Source organism: Polyodon spathula, chromosome 26 (genome assembly GCF_017654505.1).
Source record: "Polyodon spathula isolate WHYD16114869_AA chromosome 26, ASM1765450v1, whole genome shotgun sequence".
Taxonomy (NCBI): Eukaryota; Metazoa; Chordata; class Actinopteri; order Acipenseriformes; family Polyodontidae; genus Polyodon; species Polyodon spathula.
In genome coordinates, this window is record NC_054559.1 from 19,604,265 (window position 1) to 19,626,158 (window position 21,894).

At 39.5% G+C, this 21,894-nt stretch overlaps 1 protein-coding gene across 3 annotated transcripts; it reads left to right on the forward strand.

The window, feature by feature from the left end:
* The first annotated feature begins 664 nt into the window (after positions 1 to 664).
* LOC121300931 (GRAM domain-containing protein 2B-like) lies at positions 665 to 19,600 on the forward strand. Of its 3 annotated transcripts, none has more exons than XM_041229923.1 (13): positions 665 to 845; positions 12,189 to 12,326; positions 12,784 to 12,880; positions 13,178 to 13,253; positions 13,875 to 13,978; positions 14,084 to 14,182; positions 15,001 to 15,072; positions 15,208 to 15,279; positions 15,462 to 15,537; positions 16,005 to 16,097; positions 16,321 to 16,420; positions 16,984 to 17,091; positions 17,565 to 19,600. In XM_041229923.1, the coding sequence occupies exons 1-13, from the start codon at positions 754 to 756 to the stop codon at positions 17,578 to 17,580; spliced, it is 1,143 nt and encodes a 380-aa protein (XP_041085857.1). In that variant the 5' UTR covers positions 665 to 753; the 3' UTR covers positions 17,581 to 19,600. The 3 variants fall into 3 exon arrangements, with proteins under 3 accessions (XP_041085857.1, XP_041085856.1, XP_041085858.1); XM_041229922.1 differs by lacking the exon at positions 665 to 845 and adding an exon at positions 5,395 to 5,572; XM_041229924.1 differs by lacking the exon at positions 665 to 845 and adding an exon at positions 9,920 to 10,011 and having other exon boundaries at positions 17,565 to 19,599.
* Positions 19,601 to 21,894: the final 2,294 nt, after the last annotated feature.

Below are 21,894 nucleotides of genomic sequence, written 5' to 3' on the forward strand. Positions count from 1 at the left end.
TTTATTTATTTATTTATTTATTTATTTCTTGTGATAACTGCTTACATCAACTGTTTTAAATCTTGAATAAAATGTTTTTTTTTTTCAGTATCGTAGGAGATGGCCTGACTGAACGAAGGGCTCTCGTTCCACAGTCAACCTCACCAACGCCAACTCCCCGAAAATCTGCACTTGAGACTTGATTCATTATACTGGGCTTCTCATCTGCAGATTCCTGTGGAAGTCAAGTCTGCAAGGTCTTGTCATGCATTCTGGATAACCCACGCAGAATCTCATGACACACTTTCTATAGTCCTGCTTCCCACTTGTTGGGCACTATATAAAAGACTACTGTGTTCTGTGTGTTAATTTCCTGTGCAAGTAAGCAGTGTTTAAAAAATAATAAACACAAGTTAAATACAGTATTTGGTGGTTTGATAAATGTTTAACGGATAAGGACAACAAATATTGCATACACAAAGTATCCTTACTGAGGCTTAAATACGTTGCACAGTGAAAACCGAACGCAAAACTTCAGGCTGTGTTCTCTTTAAAACTACACGTAGGCGTGGCAGGGCGGATTTTCCCTGGCTGTGGCGTGACTCTTTCTACACGCAACGTTTCCTGCTATTGGTAGTTTCCATTGGTCCGATTCAAGCTGATTTCCATATTTAGCTTCAATGAAAAAAAAAAAAAAAAAAAAAACTGAACGTGGGAGTAGGAGCCGAGCTAACCCTGAGCGGCCACTTCGCGTAAAATAACCACCCGAGAAGGATGTTTGAGAGCAGGAAACAAACGTTCAAGTTACTCCTCAGGAAAATAGACGCTAAAGCAGCACACAAAATCAAACACCTCCTTTATGAAAGGTACAGCCTGAATATTTATTACTGCTTCCATACCGTTGCAATAGGGACAGTGCGTAAAATGACGGGGAATCATCGGAAAATAGCTATCAGTTCCGTTATTTTCCAGTTGTTGTTTGTGTGTTATTTTTATTTATTTTTTGTGTGGTGGTAAATCATTTTTGTGTTGCAATTGCAAACTATTCAATAGACAGAACAACAATTCTGTACAAGGTCGTGTGTTTTTGTGCTTGTTGCATTTGTATGTCAACTAGAATGCGATTTCCTGGGAATTTAAGGTAAATTCCATATATGATTCATACATCGCTTAATTGAAAACGCTTATGACCATTAACACTACACAACGATGTTTAGTGCATCGATACCTAACCTAGTCATATTACACTGATTGTGTAGATCTGCTGCACACCCAATGTGCGTGTCTTTAAAATTGAGTCACTGTATTGTTATTGCATAGAACTGTTGGTAACAGTTTAGTTTATGCAGCCGTTATAAGTGATTATAAACAATCTATCAACATGTTGTTCATTACGCTATTGCCAATTGTAGCTTATGATTAGAAATTGTACTGTTATTTTTTGATTTTTTGTTTTTGTTTGCTGTGGGTAATAATCAGTTATAACGGATATAGTCTGTCTGTCTTTGCAGAGTATGTCTGTTTCAGCGTTACCCATAGTGACAACACAAGTCTGCAAGGTTACCTGGCCTTTCCCCAGGTACAGCTGAGCTGGCCGGTCTTGTTGAAGCTTGTCAAAGGATAGTCACCTTTTAACTGCATTTGCAAATAACTGCATCTCTTTTTTTGGGGGGGGGGGGGGAATGTTGCATTTTCTCCAGATAAAGTAGCTGTACTCCAAATCTAACCATGATTATCAACTGCACAATTTTCTTAAGATAGTTGTGCACCACTGTGTTCAGACAAACCTAAGTACTGATGTGGGGGTGTGGGGTTGCTGTAATGAAGGGGTAATCTGCCAAACGCATTATAGAGCATTTAGCTGATGTGGCACAAGCTATGTACAGATTTCCCGCAGCATAAATTCTGTGTTTTTTCCTCAGTGTGTTTTACTGCAAAAAAGCAACATGTAAATACAAATATTCCAAGTCAAGCTGTGGACTCAACTGAACCATGATTATCAACTGCACAATGGATTAAAAACAAAAACAAAAAAAAAACATTGCAGCAGACCAGGTTGAAGAAGTGGGATGGGGTTGCAAAGGGCTGTTTTTCACTCTTAAGATAGTTATTTCTGTGCGCCACTGTGTTCAGACAAACCTAAGTACTGATGTGTGCAATTCAGAGTTCTTAAAAACAGCTGTGTGGGACTACAGTTGCTGTAATGAAGGGGTAATCTGCCAAACGCATTATAGAGAATTTAGCTGATGTGGCACAAGCTATGTACAGATTTCCCGCAGCATAAATTCTGTGTTTTTTCCTCAGTGTGTTTTACTAGGGCTCGGTGCTATTGAGTTTACAAGTGTGAAAAACCTTTTGATATCATGGGTTTGTCTTGGGAGAGATGCGGTACCGAGGGCACTATTCGCAAGGCTGGATTCCACTAGTCTGAAATTGAGTTTTGCTTCTTTCGAACTGTAGGGGGCACTGTTTGAGCAACTTAAATGGCAAGCAATGCTGCAGGGGGCCGGCTTTACCATTGTGTCTTTTTATGTTTGCAGGAAAAGTCGACACACATGTTAAGTTTCCTATCAGTGCATCTTATTTTATAATGCATGCATGTTTTGTTTTGTTTTTTCAGTTAAGGGCAACTTCTCGAAGTCCATAGGGTTCGCACAAACTGTTTTAATTTCAAAAACCTGTGACCAAAAGGGAATTTACTGTACATCTATTCGTTACCATCTTTGGCTTATGCCTCTGGATGCACAATGCTATCCTATGGGTGTTGGTCATCTTCTAGAATGCATTTGTAACACACGTTACCAAGAGCTTGATCCTTCAGAATCTAGTTTAATCTACCAAAACCCCAGGACAGGATGCAGGGCCAATGCACCGAATCAGTGTCATCAGGACTGCTCAAGCTGCCCCTCCACCTGCATTGTGAATGCTATGCCTTGCATTTCCAACACCTGTATACTCGAGGCGTAGGTGCAAGTTACTAATATTTCCATGACACAAAATCACAACCATCTCGGCTTCCAAGAAGTGGGCGTGCACAGTACAACTGAAAGCTAAGGGAATGAAAATTATACCAGGAAGAACCACCATCAGCAGGTTTACACGTTAATCTGCTGTTCGACCGATTTACTGTCTGTGAGTCAGTCAGGAGCTCATGCCACTGCAGGTGCCTTTGTGCCACGCTCTCCCTTATATTACCAGAGAAATGGCAGGGCTACGCTGCATGACACCAGTACGGTTTCCTGTGCGTTTGTAAGCCCGTTCGGAATGTGGGATAAACTCATTTTAATATCCAGCTGTTTAAAAAATCTCTCTTTCAATGCTGTGGAGTTGGCTAGACCGATGTAACTAATTTAATGTTTTGCTAACTTGTAAATGTGTTATTAACTGACTCTCTCTTACTCTCTCTCTCTCTCTCTCTCTCGAATGTATAGTTCATATATTTTAGTCTGTATTCCAAGAACAGTTAACCCCCAGTCTGAATGTGAATACCTTTAAAAATACAGTTGTCGTTCCATCACCACACAAGAGCTTCAGATTCTCAGATGTCATCCTACGGCAATGTTGTTTCCAACTTTTGTCACGCGTTTATAAATTAGCTCTGCTTCGTTCTGTGAGACTGCAGTCCTTCCAGTTGCTGCTCTATTAGAAAGTCCTTTCTTGGGTAGACTGTTGCTACCGGGATACCCTGTTTTAAATGTATATGTCTTGTTGCAAGAGCTCCTTTTTAAACAGCAGAGGCTTATAAAGAACTGTTTAAATCCTTTAGAATTGGGCGTACTTCAATGCATGTGGATTATTGTTTTTGCCTAAGCAACCAGTTTATTATTGAATATCTGAAAGGCAGTAATCTACACCAGGGCTTCTCAAACCCGGTCCTGGGGACCCCCCCTGTGTCGGCTGGTTTTCATTCCAACTGAGCTCGCAGTTACTTAACTGAACCCCTAATTGATTGATTGATCAATGAATGTTTGAAGCTCGCGAAATAGGGTATGTTTTACTAGCTTTGCTTTTATTATGGTTCATCACAAAGGGCCTGTAATCTAAATGGTGGTGATCCACGTGATCAATAAAGTTGACTTAATAAAAGAATGGCGCATTTATTATGACTTTATGAGTCAATCTTTTCCCCGTGTTTGGGCTCGCCTGTGCGCATCTAGCAGGAAAAGAGCAGGTATTCTGGTAAGTGACATCATTCCCTTTGTAACTCATCATGGAAAACAAATCCAGTAAAACTACCTGTACAAGGACACTGTCACCCAATTATATAAATAAAATCTACCTCCTATAATGTATAGGTCAGGGGTCTCCAACCCTGGTCCTGGAAAGCTGCTGTGGCTGCTGGTGTTCTTTTCAGCCAATCTCCCAGTTACTTAAATGAACCAATTACTGTCTTAATTAGTCCAGATTAACGGGTGTTTCAGATCTTTAGCCACTGATGATGTAAAGACACCTAGAAAACCTGCAGGATTGGGGCTCTCCAGGACGAGGGTTGGGGACCCCTGGTATAGGTGATTCAGTTTTTACCATGCAACATCTTACTCCTTTCTCTGTTCTGCACTGTGCATTCACAATTCATATTTTGCACTGAAAAGCTGACTGTCAGTTTTAGATGGACTTTGGTAGTTATTGCAGCATTTGTGTACTCCTTGACCAGCAAAAAAAATAAGATTATTTATTCTAAATGATTAGATAATGCTTGTAAAATACATCCCTGAAGTGTCAGAAGTATTTAGTGCGTAATGTACGCACTTAGTTTCACAGCTTCAGTTTCATTTGCAGGGAAGGCTGGTTGTATTCTGGGTTTAGTTTCAAGTCATTCACCTTGTGCCTCACTGTAACTATAGCTGCAAAATGTGTTTGCCTATCGACTTAACATAAATGTGTGGGCTGCTATCCCGTACGCCATTTCACTTCCTGAAACCAGGTTTCAAGCCTCCGCTCCTGAAAAAGTACCTCTGTGTTCCCTCAGCTTTACACCGTGCACTGCATGCGGTATAAACACTACAGCTCACCTCCATATCTGACATCCTGACAATGGTAAACAAGAAGGAAAATTGCTAACCACGTCACACTTTTAAAAACCATATAAACACCATCCCCAATATCAAGCTATCAAGTGGTCATTTTTCACTGTTCGTTTTCAGATTTGCTCCTCAAATTGCGACCCCGCGGTTACCAACAGTACGTTGTTTTTTTATCTCTCAGTCTTTTCCACACCTCACATTTTTAATACAGGTCATTGGTCCCTGTTTTCTGCAGAAGCACACACAGAAACGCAGCAAGTCGTTTAAAAAGAGCTGCTGTTTCTATAGTAACCGGCTCTTGCGTCACACCAGGAAAGTGTTTAATGGCCCATGCTTACACAAGCGTGTCCTGAGGAGGCAGAGTATTGTTTCAGTCTTTGGCAGACCTTTGATCCCAGCCCGCTGCAGAGTGTAAAGATGTTTGCGATCCTCGCTCGCCTCTCTCATTGCTCCTGTGTCAGTCCTGATGTTAGCAACATGGCTAAGGGCACATTCCGAAGGTTTCGGTACAGCTCTTTGGATATCCCACGCTCTGTTTTAGTCGAGGAGTTGGATGAAACTGCAGAGCAGTAAGTATTTAGTTTTTTTTCTTGCCTGTCCTTTTGCTGGGACGTTTGTTTAAACAAGTAACAAAACAGTGAACAGCTAGGATATTTATTTATCAGGTTTGGTCAGTTTTGTTAATCAGATTGAGTGGGGGGTGGGGGAAGCTACAATAATAATTAATTGAATAAATGCTTTTTTTCAGTTATTATAAAAGTAATTCGCTGGTCCTCAAGTTTAAGGTCCTACGAGCTACATTCATTCAACTTTATCTGGAGAGAAATGTTTTGGAAAATTGAAAGATCCGTACGGTAATAAATTGATAAATTAGGCTCTGTGTGTCAAAACATTGTGATATATTTGATATCTTGTGTGTGTGTGTGTGTGTGTGTGTGTGTGTGTGTTTTTATATATATATATATATATATATATATATAGTATGTTTCATGTAACACTTTCTATATAGGTCAGCTGTTTTGAGGAAGCTGATAGCATTATTACCTATTAAGCAAATAATGTAGCAATGCCTGTAAAAGAACAGTCATTTATCATCTGTTTGCTTTAGAGTGGCAGTGGCTGAAAGAATATTTATTTTGACTATAAAATATGTTAATGGCATTGTGATAACCAACATATAACACACAAAGTAACAGTCTAAACGCATTACACCAAACGCCATACACTACAGAGAGTCACTTAAAAATGTACGTTCTCAAAGTTACAATTATAATCTAGTCTTATGCACGTAAGAAAAAGAAAGAGAAAACAATGCTAATTGATTAAGTGGGGAATTAACACAGCTTTAGAAAAAAAAAAAGCATATCAATCTAGTGTTTGCTGTCCAGCGACACAGCTGTTAATAAAACAGTAAAACTTCCATATGTGATCCATCCTGCTCGACCAGCAACCGATTCTGAATTATCAACTTCTGTCTCATAGCCACCCTAAAGGCCTTTGTCAGTCTGCACACTTACAGTCATAAAAGAGTAACAGTCATCGGTGGCTCTACAAAGGTGCCTACCATTGTTGTGTAAAAATAAGACCCCCGTCAAACCATTCAATCAGAAGCTCTGACAGAATAGCTGTTCCACCATTGCTCCGAAGTACAGACAGTCAAGGATGTGATTCTGTTATGTGACATGATTCTACCTTGACCTTTTTATCAGTTGAATCTGTGAGTGTGACATAATTGCCTCTTACCTGCAAGGCTAGGAATGCACTATCATAATAGACAAGGTTGTTCGATATGATGTTGACCTTGCTCTTTGCTCTTGTAATGGCTGGGCTATGTGGATTACCACGTAAATTCAATTGAACCTGTCGCGGCCTTGAGCTCTAATCAAGACGACTTTTCTTTTCTCCCTTTTTAACATTATGATCCTGCTTCTTCCTATTTATATTTGCAGCTTTTTCACAATTGCGTGTTGCAAGTTATGGATGAACTCGACCGCACTGACAAAGATATACTCCACAGCCACCTTTTTACCAAAATGATCTTCAGTGGTTTTGTACTGCCTGGCGATGGAAGCACAAGAGCCACTGCAATGCCACATTGGTAGAATGGCACCACTGTGGCTTTAGACCTGCCAATGGAAAGAAGCAATGCACATTGTTAATCGCATCCCAGATTAGTACCAGAAAATCCATCCATAACTAACAAAAACGCCATAGACAAGGGTCGTGTCAAGTAGATCAAATCCTGATCTATTTGTGGTGGGTGATAGACCACCTGTGATTGAGATAACAGTGCTGTGTGAATACAGAAGAGCCATGAAACTCATGCCCTACAAGCTTTGAATGTGGTCCAAGGTGGTGAAAATGCCTAAGATTGGGGATCTCTGACCTAATTTTTCTCACTCGGGGATGACGTTGGCAATAACGTGATGACCTTATCCCCAAAACAAAAAAAAACATTCAGTGCACTGTTTCAATAAGACATAGCTGGAGGCAGTTGCCGAGTCTGCTTAAATAAAGAAGTGATGTAAAATGACGTGGGTAGCATGCAAACAAAAACCTGTCTGGACTCCTTACAATAGGACCAGAGTTTAGAAGCAGTGACAAATGAATTTAACTTCATTCATGCTTTTACCTGCCCCTGGGGGACCTCCCTCTTAGACTGTCAGTCGAACCTGTGGTTTGCATTACCATCAAAGACTACACTGAGCTCACCAAAGGAATTTCTCTGCTAAATCAGTTGCAATGCTAACTCCTTAATTAATTGGATCACTTCACTATTCCATTGAAGTGCCCAGCAGAGTGGACACAGTCATGAAATTCTACAGAAACGGAAGTGAAAACAGAACAAACATTATGTTTAAATTGCTGATCAAAAAAGTGTCCCCCAATCAGTGTACTGGATTGCACATGGTTAAGAAGCTGCAGGATTTTGTTTCCTGCGAGTACCTTGCACGCTAACGTGAGGGAGTTCCCTTCATGACGTCTGGAAGTCCTACAAGCATTTCAAGAGAATAAGCGATTTTAGCCAACAGCAGCATCCTGGGGATGTGGCAGCGGTTCTATTTTACTTGTTGACTCGCAGTTTTTCATTGCAGAGGCTTGTATTTTGAGAAATCAGAAACCACCAAGCTTTGAGTACAATGAGAAAAGCTACCGTAGCTGGAGGTAAAAACCTCAAGTGATAAGACTACAGACATCTAGTTCCGGTTGAACTATGGGAACTGATGTGTTAGCATGCTACACGCGTTTCCAATAAACTGAGTGAATTTATTAACAAAGGTTTTGCCGAGATTCCTTCATATGCCATTGGCAAACATTTACTTCACATGATCCTGCTGTTAATGTATCCTGAATAATAGAGTGATCATATTCCTCAGTTATTGCAAATCACAGTAGAGTTGGAGGTCATATATACACTGCAAAAGTCCATGTAAATCTTGTAAATGCAAGTAGTATCTATAAAGATGTATCACTAGTAATTACAGGAGACAACTGTGCAGTTGTACTAGTGTATACTTGTCTTAACATTTTTGTGTTTTAAAAAACAACTTTGTATAAAGAAAATGCTGTTAAACGATACCAAAGATGAAAATAACTTTCTAAATATGAATCGCTGGACTCCTTCGTACTCTTTAGTTGTTTCTAATTGCATTCACAAACAGTTTGTGTTTCCTGTTCTGGAGCAAAATATACTGCAGCTTTGCTCAAGTGGGAAAGCTCAACACTGGAACCGTCGTTTGACGCTGAACACTCAGATTTCTAAACCACAGTGGCTTTCTGTTCTTTTCCTGAGTGTTTTGACCCTCAATAATAAGGCTACAGTAATAGTCTCAATGCAGGTAAAGCAGAATTAAGTTAAAAGTGCCAAATATTTGGTAGTTTTAAAACTTGCTGGCTTTCCAGTATGTAGGGTTATTATCATTTAAAGGCATTTTATGCTTCAGGCATTAAAGGTTCACGTCTCTCTAAAGCAGTCATGTCTGTTCTGTCACAACACTAAACCGGTTTGATCCAGACATGATCAGAGACAGCTGGGTTATGGTAAACACAGGCAAGCGCTCTGGTTGCTTAGGGTTCAAGAACAACAGTTTAAGTGGCTTTGGTAAAGAAGCTCACATGAGGAATACAGTTTCGCGAATTTATTTATTGAAGGTAGAGAGGACACTTTTAAATAAAATACATTTTTAAAAAAGCAGTGTTCTGTCAAAACGACAGTCGTCGTCTGTCTCGTTGAAAAACAATCAAAGCAATTTGTGTCCCGTCATTGTAGCGTGGAAGCTGTGCTGTTAGGTGATCATTTGTGTAGGTGTGGTGTACAAGATGCGTTAAACATGTTTTGTTTGCTTGCTGCGCAGTCCGAAGCAGTATTGTATTGTCACACTGCAGCTGAGCTGTAACGTAGAATTTTGAATCTAAAAAATATTTATTCTAAACACATACCACTGGTTCTAATCCAGGGATGGAAATAAGACCCCATTCCAGGTTTTAATACAAGCTTGATTAGCCCCAGTGTCTAGGTAACAAGCTCAGGTATGTCTTATTAAACTCATAGTAAAAACCAGGACTGGATTGAACTGCTATGTCTTATTTCCACCTCTGTAATCCACTGTAAGTGGTTACAGTGTGTTGCAGATTGCAGTAAAACACAAAATGATATAGTTTTTTTTTTTTTTTTTTTTTTTTTTTTAACATGTATTGCAGATCTGTAATTAGTTTAGCACGACTTTTGAATTCATTGTTCCAGGGTCAATGCTGTACCTCACAAGTATCAAAATACAAACCTGGGGGAGGGGGACTGAAACCAGTGGGGTGAGTTTTCAAATCTTGAACTTGGCCCAAAAGCTTCCCTCAAACCTGATTGGTGCGGTGTGAATTGAAAGCCCCGCCCCTCTCAAAGACAGCCTATTGATTACAGCATAAGAAAACTGTAAGAAAAACTCCAAAGGGAAGTGAAGTCAGATACAGAGAGGCTACCTGGACAGCAGAAACACATTTATGACGATTTGAGGTAAATATACAGGAGTTTGCTTTGATCCCTATAGAATTCTCTTATTTGATATGAAAGCTACAAGTTGAATATTTAGCAAGTTAGTTTATACAGTATTATCTGTTTTCACTTGTAAGGAGTTATGTACAGTTGTGGGTCACGTTAAAATACTTGCTGGTTTAGGATGCTGTTTAGTTCGTATTGCACACCACATAACCAAACTCAACACATGTACACTGTGCATGGCACTCAACAGAAATCCACAGGTTTAGTTTACACATATTTCAATGACTGAGCCTTATCAACTGTAACCAGTCGCTGTTGATGTAGGTACATAGAAAGCTGTTATTAATACTGTAACCTGGTACTGTCAGAGTTGTAGTAGAGACACAGTAGAATGTGCAGTGGTTCTGTGTTATGTAACTGAAGCACAGTCATTGTTCTTGTAATGAAACAATCACAGCTGTGGAGCAAAAGGATGAGCCCAACTACTGGTGCCTCTTCCTCTGTGACCACACTCGATTAAACACGTCTGGTCACATCTAGCGGGGGTTTAAAAGATCTCACTGCTTATTTCCACCGCAGTAAAAACTGAGACAGAGAAACAGCTCGCAGCAAATTGCTCTCAAATGATATCCTACCTCAAAGCGAATAGGAGAGGAACAATTGTATAATTATATTTATATCTTGAAACCGACACCACAATCTGTAATATTTCACTAGACCATTATGGTAAATGTTCCTATTATAATAACAGTGATGCTAGTATCAACTACGATATACAGCCTGGTCCTGTATTCACTGCAAAGCAGACTGGGTCAGCTGAGTTGGTTCACATTATCATAGGATTATTATAGAGCTGGCAGGCATGCAGGTAGCCCCCCTGCTCTACATGATGCTGTGTGTGTTGTATAGAGCTTCTGTCTCCTTCCTCACAATCAAAGGCACTGCATGTCAGCTTGCAGTCTAACGAATGGGTCTTGAAAAATGAATATACAGTACGTGATTCGCAGTGGTGGTTTTTAATACACACTTGTACCATTAAAGTTTCACCTGTTAACAAAAATAACCCAGCCATTAATAATCAGATCATCTTACAATGGAATACTTGTGCAGAAGTTGTATTGTTAAGAGATTTTTTTTTTTTTTTTCTGTGTTAAATCAAGGTAATTGTGAGATTTGTATTCGACTCATTTTCATGTACAAACACTAGCTTTGAAGACCTTTTTGAAGTTGTAAGTGCATATGTAATGAAGCAAGTCATTTCTTGGTTTCACTGTTATATGAAACCCATAGGGGAGTCGGAGTTTGGTTTTATTTCATAAAGACCTAGAATTGCAGTTCAGTTAACTGCCTACTCAAGCCTACAGTATTGCTGTGTGTAGGAGTGCTATACAAAAGCATCTGATTAGCACAACTAAAATAACCCTGACATTTTTATTGTTGCAAAGGCTTATAACAGTCCTTGCGTTTGAAACAGGAACCAAATATTCATTATCAAAAAGACGTCTTTATATGATTCAAACTAGATTTAGGACACCATTGACGTCTATATTTATATATTTTTATTTATAGATAGATCTAGATAGACAGATTGATAGATAGATATTTGTTTTACTGCACTGTAAGACCCGATCTTCAGGAATTAATAATAAGTCTTATGGAACAGATTGAAAAAAAAGGATCGTTTTAATGCAAATATTGTGGGGGGAGGGGGGGGGGGGGGGGTGATTATAAAATGAAAGATATATTCTTTAATGTTGGAACGGACTGGAGCGGACTGATTGAAATTAAATTCCACTTGCGGTCAGCACTTTCCTGCAATTTTATTTCTTTAATAATGCCCCACAAGATACACTGGAATCGCAAAACGATTGCAAGCCATAGAAGTCCATAGTTCAACAAGAGTCTGATTATTAACAGATACAGTTGTTTACTTGGATTTAAAAATCAGGTCAAAACCAGTATATCGTAAAAAAAGTGCTTCAGTTATTTAAAATGTACTTCCTGTTACTCTGTTTTAATACGTGGACCTTCGTCCCTTTACAGGCCTTCTTGAAAATACGGCTTCATGTAAAAGGTTGTCAACATAATAAATGTTATGTTAGAACTTGAGGACATCAAGCAAACCTTTCCCCATCCAGAACTCCAGCCCTACGTTGCTCTATAGTATTCAATTGTTGTTCTTTATCTCCTAGCTCTCAGGTAGAAAGCGAAGTGAACTCTGAGAAACTCAAGAAGGATAAGAAGAAGATGGGTCTGCAGAAGAAATCATACAGCCTGGAAGAAGCCCAGCTGGCAATCCAGCACAGAGACAAGCACCAGCCCCTTATCAGGTACCATTATTTAGTCGTTTAGCAGACGCTTTTATCCAAAGCAGCATAGAGACTAGAGCACTGTGCATCACAGCTGCTGCTGCAGAGTCACTTGCAATAGGACCTCGGTTGTTTTACGTCTCATTCCAAGGACGAAGCACAAGGAGGTTAAGTGACTTGCTCAGGGTCACACACAGTGAGGTAGGGCTAAGATTGAATGACATCCTCCTGGTACAAGCCCCTTCCTTTAACCACTGGACTACCAAGATATAAACCGATACCAAAGTCTTCTGGTGCACTTACAGCTTTTTACATGTGAGTATGTGTGTGTTGTGGATGAAAATCAAGAGACTCCATTCTTGACTTCAAATAACCAGCTTTAACCACATGAACTATGACATGCAAGTTCGATATACCATGATGGTCCCAGGACAGAAGAGGGGGGTAAGCGTGCATATCTGGCTTTGTCTTCTCACAGATCTCAGACCTTCGATGTAGCGCCTACGAAAAATAACGAGCAAGAGAAAAGCCTGGATAGGAGGGGTTCCCTCACCAGCAGTTCGAGTAAAAGCAGTGTAAGTATAATGTCTCAAACCTCCCAACACTGAGGGGTTTAATACTTAACTTCTGCTTTTAATTAAGGAACAAACCAGCTACAGCTATTGGCTAGAGACCGAGACATGATTTACATATGAACAGAAGCTTTACCTTTTGATTTATTTAATATCACGAATTCAAAGAAACTACAAAATGAGAAAAGTTTACTGGAATAGCAGTACACTAGTTCATGTTCAATTTCAAACTGTCACATTTTTTCAATTTGTACACCTTCCTGTCCCACACATTAAAATATTCTCCTTGTTATTTTGCAGCAGAGTTATTCAAAGCACAATAAATCCTTCCACAAGCTGTTCAAAGACATTGCTGAAGAGGAGGCACTAATCAACAGTACGTTGGCTTTTTCCTTATTTATGTATTACAAGATTTGAAACAAAAATGTTAGATCTGCAGGATTTATTGTGTTAAAAAAATATATACATAGCATTATTTTAAAAGAATTTATTTACCCATTGAGATACTGCAATTGCAGACAAACGGTTAGAGATTAGAAGGACCTGCTGGTTCTGTTCCTTCTCACTTGCACTGTAAGATTACCACAAACCCACTCGCTACACCTACGCACATTCACACCAAGCAAACAGCAGAGTTACATATTCAGATTCTACAGTCCCATTCTATACCCCCCTTTTATATACAGTAGAAAGGGGATCGACTTTGTATGCCTGTTACTCGTCTGATAGGACGTTATTTAGCACTGTGTAGCCTTGCAAACTGAAATGGCTACTTTACTGTAAACACCAGATTAGATGTACACATGAATACCTGTGTGTGAAAACTGCAAGGATAATTGAAATCCTGTCTGCTCCAGCAAAATGATCAAACAACAGGTGTCTGTTACCTTTTGACTACAGCAGGACGCCACTAAAGCGAAACTTGCCGTCTGCCACAGGGACAGTAACTATAAGGTCGATGAGAAATCATTTCTAACCCTTATCTCTGCCTGTCTAGGTTTCACCTGCGCTCTGCAGAAGGAGGTCCTGTACCAAGGCAAGATGTATGTGTCCAAAAACTACATCTGCTTCTATTCCTCCGTGCTCCTCAGAGAAACCAAGGTGGGTGCCCAGTTACGCGGCCTGTACTGGGAAAAGAGCGCATTGCTGTTCTTCACCGTGATCTCCCTCCCACTTGGGCTAACACACACACCCGCTGTTTTCCAGGTTATGATCCCGGTGTCATCTGTAGCTCTCCTGAAGAAACAGAACACAGCCCTCCTGGTGCCCAACGCACTGTCCATCCGCACCAGCGATGGAGAAAAGGCAAGGCTTGTATTACTAAGTGCAAGGCATTTCGAATGCCTTCATTCAACCTGGTAAAGTAATGTTGTTGAGAGGGATCCTTCAAGAAGCTGCTTGATGAGATTCAATAAGCTACTAACAACCAAACGAGCAAGATTGGCCTCCTCTCGTTTGTAAACTTTCTTATGTTCTTATGTTCTTATGAATTTAAAAAAAAATCGCTTCTGGAATTGTACTAGCCAGATGTATTAGGATTCAGTAAAATCAGTAGCCATATATATATATATATATATATATATATATATATATATATATATATATATATATATATATATATATAAAATATCCCCTTCAGTCCCTGTGTATATAGCTGTACCATATTAAGTTTCCTATCTATGTATCTATTTTATAATTCATGTATGTTTTTGTTTTCAAAGTTTTGGCAGGGCAACTTCTCAAACTCCAGAGTTCACACAAACGGTTTTAAAAAAAAAAAAAAAAAAAAAAAAAAAAGAGACATTTTAAAGTCTTGACCGAAGCAGGTGAACGCATTATAGATACCCGTACTGTGATATATAATTGATACATCCTATATACATTTCTCTTTTATAACTTGGGTGCCCAGTTCTAAATGTATGCTGACTCTATGGGGCACGAGAAGATGCCCTGTCTGCACAGATAGGAAACTTAACATGGTACGACAATACTCGCAATGACCGTAGGGAATATGGGCTTTTTCTACACACACTGCACATTATATTAATAGGAATCTTCATTCAGGCTGGTTCGATTTAACTATATACTGTTCATACTAACGGTTCTGTCTCTGTTCTTCACAGTTTATTTTTGTGTCTTTGCGAACACGAGACATAACGTTCAAGCTCCTGAAGTCAGTCTGCAATCCCTCAGAGGTAAGACTGGAGTCAAAGTCTCTCTATATAAAAAAAAAAAAGACCCCATGACCCACTCACAGCTGTGTTTTATCTACAATGTAAATGTTTGTTAACAAACGCAAATTAATACCTGGTTCCATTCTTCTATTGCAGAATGCCAGCGCAAACAGCAGCCCAGTGTTTTCCTCTGCAGAGACAAGTTTTGACACTCCAGGGAAACACTTGGTAAAGAAAAACACACAGGCCTCAAACAGATTGTTGGTTTCCCGATTTCAGCCAGTTGGAAGCCACTGTAAAAAGCCCATGTTAGAAATGTTACCAGCGTTTTCTGTAAAATCTAACTTGAGTTAGTGTAAACACAAGTTGTACTGTGTATCTGTTTTCTAAATGAAACCTCTTCATCACAGAACTCCAGTCAGTCTAGCCTGGACCAGGAGCAGGAAACTCAGCCAGATTCTCCAGGGACTCCGAAACACAGCAAAGGTGATTTAAAAAAATAAAAAACAATAATATAATTACATTTAGAAAGTGAAATTAAATAATATCGGTCTACCAAAATAGCTTTTATCCTCAACACTGTTTGCTATGTCTCTCCCTGCCAAATGACTGCCACACTTTTATTCAGCAGCTTTACTTACTTGTTTTCCTATATTCACAGCGACTGGGTTGGCTGGTAAGCATTGTCTTGGGTTTGCATGTATATGGCTGCCAGCTTTACCTTTATCAGTAATTATCAGGCGCCAGTACAGGTTCACGGTCACACCAAGCTTTGGCACAATATCATTATGCAAAACTGACAGGTGAACTTTTACCGAGTGAGAGAGATAAGCAAGTTTAGCCCTGTGATATGACACTGCTTTTTTTCATCCCAAGCTGTCGGCCAGGATACTAGCAGTAACCACTTCATTAAACATTTCAACGATTAACCATTAAATGGGTGTGATTTTTAGCTCTGTCACCGCAATTGAATACAATCCATTCGCAACCCAACAGTGAGGACAAGGGGGAAGATCAGATCGACAGGGCAGTGGAACAGCAAGCAGGTACTTTTTAAATCTTTGCCACCCTATTTGCAAGGAATTGATTTAATGAAGAAAATATTGCTTGTCATTAAATAAATGAGCAGTTTTAAATCTGCAATATAATGCATCAGCTTTTTAAACAATGCACAGCTACACTGCAAGCAATGGCAAGCTGAATGTTAGCGATTTAAATTCTTCAGCGTTTTCCAATGCATGTGGGGTTTTTTTTTTGTGTGGTTTGTAGGCGATTCCTGGGTGTGGACTATCACTCAGAAAGTGAACTCGTACATCACGCCGCATGAATCCACCTCAGTCAACATGTTGCTTATCATCTACCTGCTACTGTAAGTACACAATATATTGAACCCTTCAAATAAGGAGGAGCGAAGTAGGTCTTACTTCATGGTAGGCATCATCAGACTCAAAACACAGGACAAACCTCAAGACCACACATTGCGAAATAAAGAACAAATCCCTACTGGCATGTAGAATGAAGCTTGCAATGCATACAATACAGTCAGTGTAAAGGAGATTGCTGTAGCGAGGTTTACTTATCATCCCCCAGTTTCACAAGTTGTGGATGATCCATCAGAGCACTCAGTGGTCTCCATTCTTATAGGTGTTGCTATCCCACCCAACATATATGCATGAACTCCACCCAACATAAACGACTATGTGTAAAAACAGCCTTGTTGAAATGTGTTACCTAGTAGATGGTGCTATTTCACATGCAATAGTGCTAGGGTAAGAAATACTACAAGAAACTAAAGCAAGCCAACATTTAATCTAGAAGCCCCCCCCCCCCCCCCCAATTTCACAAAGACATCGTGTAGCATTGACTTGGTTTTTGTGCAGATACACTGGTGAGACTGGGCTCAATCTCTCTGTCTCTGCCTCCTCATCACAGGGTGGTTGTTCTCCTCCTGTCCTCTGGGTATATCGGGCTCCGGATCGTGGCTCTGGAGCAGCAATTGACTTCCATGGGCGCCTGGCCTGACGTCTCTGTGCACAGAGGGTAAGCGTTTACGAAAGGGACCTTCTTTACTGGTCCTTCCTTTAGATCAAAAAAATTAATCCAATAAAGCAGACACCCAGTATTGACATGCTGGTTAGCTGGGACCAGGAGCCTACATGCTTCGTTAATCAGTAAACCCGGCTCCACACCTTGATAATGGAGCTTCACTCCATTACAGAGTTTCAGTTCAGTATCAGTAGGTTTGGTGTGTGAATGAGAGCTTATTTTAACCGATCTCTAGTCCCCTAGCTTTCTTTATATGGCAAAACTGTGCCAAGTCATTTCAGCGGCAGCGCAAAACACACCCACGAGAATCAAAAATACGTCTATTATTATTTTTGTTTTTCAATTCCTGTCAGAGGAAGGGCACTGTCGAACTCAATATAGACACTACTGTTTAACTTTAGAAGAAATGTGAACTGGTCTACTGAATAACGCAGTGAATAACTACAAGTCTTTCCTCCTGGCTGCAGGTACAAGGAAGCCTAACCCCTTCGTTTTGCAGACGTCCTGTCGCCTGGATTGATCAAAGCCCTCGCTGGCTCAAGCCCTCTCAGGGAGATGCGAATGAAACTCTGCTGGTCAGACTGCGACGGAGGAGAATGAATCCTCAGTGTTATAGTCTCCACGCATCTTGTAATTTGAATGACAGTTAACGGTGGAGAGGCAGAGGTGCAAGCCACACAGCAGGCATTGTTTGCACTACCTACCAGCACCTGAAGAAGCGGATTGCTAGCTATCAGGTATCCTTTTAGGCCAGTGCAAAAACCTAAAAGCCAAAACTGCTGGAAAAGATGACCCGACAATCTAAAGTACATTGAAGTGCTCCTGTGAATGATCGGAAAGGCGTATTTTGAAGAAACCTTTTCAATGCATCCTAACCGATCCACTTTTACAGCATTACTGTACATTGGGAAAGCTAACCCTGCTGATGGCAGGTTTACGAACTGAATTAACAGTGCAATATTCCTACTACATCAGGACTTCCTTGGGTCTTAACGGTATTTTCCTGTGTATTTCTAGCATTCTGTACTTTGTAGTTTTTTTACAGCAGGAACAGTGTTTAAATGTGTATCAGCACTGCTTACATCAGTAAACCGGTACTTTGTTTAAAGTACAGGTTCTATATATTGTGACACCTGATTGATCAGCCCAACTCTGCCCTTTTTACTTGTATACGAAGTGCCAGGGGAATGTACATTATAGCTTATTTTTTTGGATCTTGGATCTATTGAATGGTTTATTCTGAAAGAATATTCTGTTAACCTCTTAGGATACAGTAAAGAAACTGCCCCTAGCACATGAATTGGTGTCACAAAGCAAAATATTGTCATTGCAAATTAGCTCTGAGATGCTCACTAAGGCAATTCTATACCAAGCAGTGAACCCTACAGGGTGAAAGAGGCATTACAAGTTCACTGAACAAGAAACAAAAAAAAAAAAAAAAAAAAAAAAAAATCCGCAAATGATTTAAGTACAAGACAGCTCATCCTAAACCAGAACAGCGAGTCCAGGATCTGACAGCAAGCCGTTTTAAAAATAATAATAAAACGTAATGTCAGCTAGTTATCATAATCTACGTTTAAATGCAGAACCAGCAACGTGCACAGCAGGATCGCAACAACAGACATCTGGTTTTTAGATCTTGTGTACAAATTGATTTACAGTATCTCTTCCCCTCCGTGTTTATTTTTCTTGCTTTAAACTTTAATATAGCCATTAGAGCTTTTTGAAATGGAGGTTGCAATAAGGGAAAAAATTGTGCATGCATATGCAAACCCATATATCCTTATATGTATAGTTTTTAAAGACTGCACCTGTATGTATTTTAAACTCAGTATTAACTTTGCAACATACCTCAACAAAATTAGCTTTGTTCTACGTGTCAATCAAGCAGTGCTTTAACTGTTGGGGCTTTTTGGTGGAAAGGAAAACGTCGTGAAAGCCGAGCTCGTCTACAGAGCCGTGTTATTGAACTTCTACATGGTGTTGGGATGCAGCACACCCCCCTAAAGGGTTTTTTTTTTAATGGAGTTCCTCAGGAATGTATTACTGCATGGAATTGTAAGACTTGGCAATTGACTGTCAGCAATGGCAACACAGTGGATTTGCAAGAGATGCCGAGTGGGACGCCGCAATGGTTTTATATAGACCTGTGTTATCAGTATGCCAATATGAACATGGTACCACTGGGGTAGTGTTTTATCAACGGCAGCTGTCCTCGTGCTACCATTCCCCATCGTACACCATGATGAATTGTCACCACTGCTTAGTGGCACATCCAGTTATCATAAAGACAAGCACAACAAGTTCGGTGTTGCCTATTTACACTCTAAACACAAGGCTTTTTTTTTTTTTTTGTATGAATTTCTACTGGATAACGTGTTATTTAAATATCTTTGATGCTGCAAACTTTTTCTAATCGAAAGTAACCTAAATGAAGAGTTAATTTGCATTTTTGCACAATTTCTTTTTTTTTTTTCTGTATTTTTGTTGGTCTTTTTGAACGGTTGATTTATTGTGTGTTTGTGTATTTATGTGCGTTTCTTTGTGTATTTATGTGCGTTTCTTTGCCAATAAATGTTTAATTGTATTGGTTATTGAGTTGGTTGACTTTTTCATTTTTTTACTGGGACGTGTTTTAAATTCAGAAATGTTTAAATTAGCAAGATTGGCAATTTAAACAGAAATTAATAATTAAACGAACTTCGCTAAAACATTTTCAGACACACAATGCATTAGAATCTGCCCTGGGCACTGTGGTTAACATACTTCCTTTGCAAAAGCATCACGAAATATTCAAGCAGCAACACTTCACTTCACTTGAATTGCTTTGTAACATCCTGTTTGCAATCTTTCAGTCATGTAGCTTCTTATTGAGCAATTAAATGCCAGGGCTGAATGCCCTTCCCTGTTCCATTCAAACCATGTGCCCATGTGACTCTTCACACAGACCGACACAGAGAGAGAGAGAGCAGGTGGGACTCGCGTTTACAGCAGAGAAAAAAAGTCAAAACTCCACTCTGGGCAACAGCACCCAGCAGGAGGGATATCAAGCGGGACACCACCAAGTTGCCTTAGGGACAGGCAGGCAAACCAATAACTGGAAATTCAAGCCGTTAGGAGTTTCTCTATGCCTTACAGCCTACAGTCACGCTACAACATGTTTAGATGGACTGCATCTTCTAATTTGTGGAGTTGGATAAGCAAAACAACCTGTATTAAAAATCTTCCATTTTGCCATTGTTTAAAGACCATCCATCAAATAGAAGCTGCAGCTAGAGAAAAATATTGGCAAATGCAGCATTAAAACAAATGTATTATTTGGTCCACTTGCAAATTGCATCATTCTGAAAGTGATGCATTTTAATGGTTTAAAGAAAAAAAAAGTCTTAATTTACTATTAGCTTCAAATGCACTGTTACTGTTTTGTTTTCACCCATAGCTTTCTTACAGGGTTTTTCTGCCACTGTCTTGCAGAATCCTTGCAGACTGATCCGTTTCCTCGTTCCTAGTGTAGTAATCGAAGAGGATGCGTGTGCCGGTGGAAAGCTACACGGTTCTAATGTTTTGTGTTTTTTTTAAAGACGGATTGCCAACATAATAAAACTCCTGGTATGAAAAATGCTATCAGATGCTCGAAGCTTTCTGTGAGACACACAGTATGATTACAACCACCCAGGGGGACTAAGGAGAAGAGTCCCAATGCAGAATTTAAAAAGGACCAACACAGTGGTTACTAATAGAAGAGTTTACTTTACAATTTACAAGGTAAAAGACTACAATTATAAAAATGACCTAATTAACACAGTCAATTGCAACTGCTTAGTTAAAAACATTTTATCCTTTGTGTTGTACACCCTCTAGTGGTTAAATTTAGTGGTTTCTCCCTACACTTCAAACTACTTATTATTGCCTGGCCCATAGATTAAAGCAAGATCTGCTCTTGTGCATCATCTTCTGGGCTACTTGACAAACTGACAGATCTGAACATTCAAAAAGAATACCAGATTACACTTAACAGAGCAACATACACAGATGAAAAAGGCAATAACCTTTTTATAAAATATGCAGGACATTTTGCCACACCTTATATAAAAGTCCCTACATCACCTAGATTCTTTAGTGGAAAACAAATACGCTGGGCTTTACTGAAAGGTAAATGTTATAATAGAATCTAAGATCAGATCTGTTCAACAGCTACGCAGCAGGCAAAAAAAAACAAAAAAGAAAAACACAATACCTAGGGCACAATCTGCCTTTGTAGACGCTCACGCCATGGAGTCGTGTGACAGATATAAAAACACAAGACACAAAATAAGTTGGTAAAACAGTTTTAATGTCTTTATACTCTTTTACAATTTTTTTTTTTTTTTTTTACTGCACTTATTTACAACTTTTACACAGCGGACGTAGTCCACCAGGTCACAATCTAGATTGTTAAACTCTCTGAATATTCAGTTTCAAACATTCTTTAAAGCTGTACAAGTTGGCAGTTTTGCTTAATGTAGATGAAACGAAACAGAAGTGCAGACCGCAGACTCGCACCTCATCACTCACAGGTTTGAATATATTTTTTTTCTCTACCAAAAAAATCGATTGGTATCACACTCAGTTACTCTGTTGAAAGACTTCAACTACACCAATAAATACAGCACTCACTCCAATAGTCAGAATAATAAAACACCACCACCATTATATGGCCCATTATAAGATTTTAAGAACTTGAATCATGCAATAGGTGTTAAAAACGGGATGTTTTGAAATCAGCACTATTTCTGCGGGGTCTTATGACCACAAAAC

What these genes read in the sequence shown, in the direction of transcription:
- LOC121300931 (XM_041229922.1), top strand. Translation starts at nt 5,421, where the DNA reads ATGTTTGCGATCCTCGCTCGCCTCTCTCATTGCTCCTGTGTCAGTCCT. An exon ending in TGCTCCTCAGAGAAACCAAG is followed by an intron (nt 13,979 to 14,083) that starts GTGGGTGCCCAG and finishes GCTGTTTTCCAG; the next exon opens with GTTATGATCCCGGTGTCATC. An exon ending in GGCAGTGGAACAGCAAGCAG is followed by an intron (nt 16,098 to 16,320) that starts GTACTTTTTAAA and finishes TGTGGTTTGTAG; the next exon opens with GCGATTCCTGGGTGTGGACT.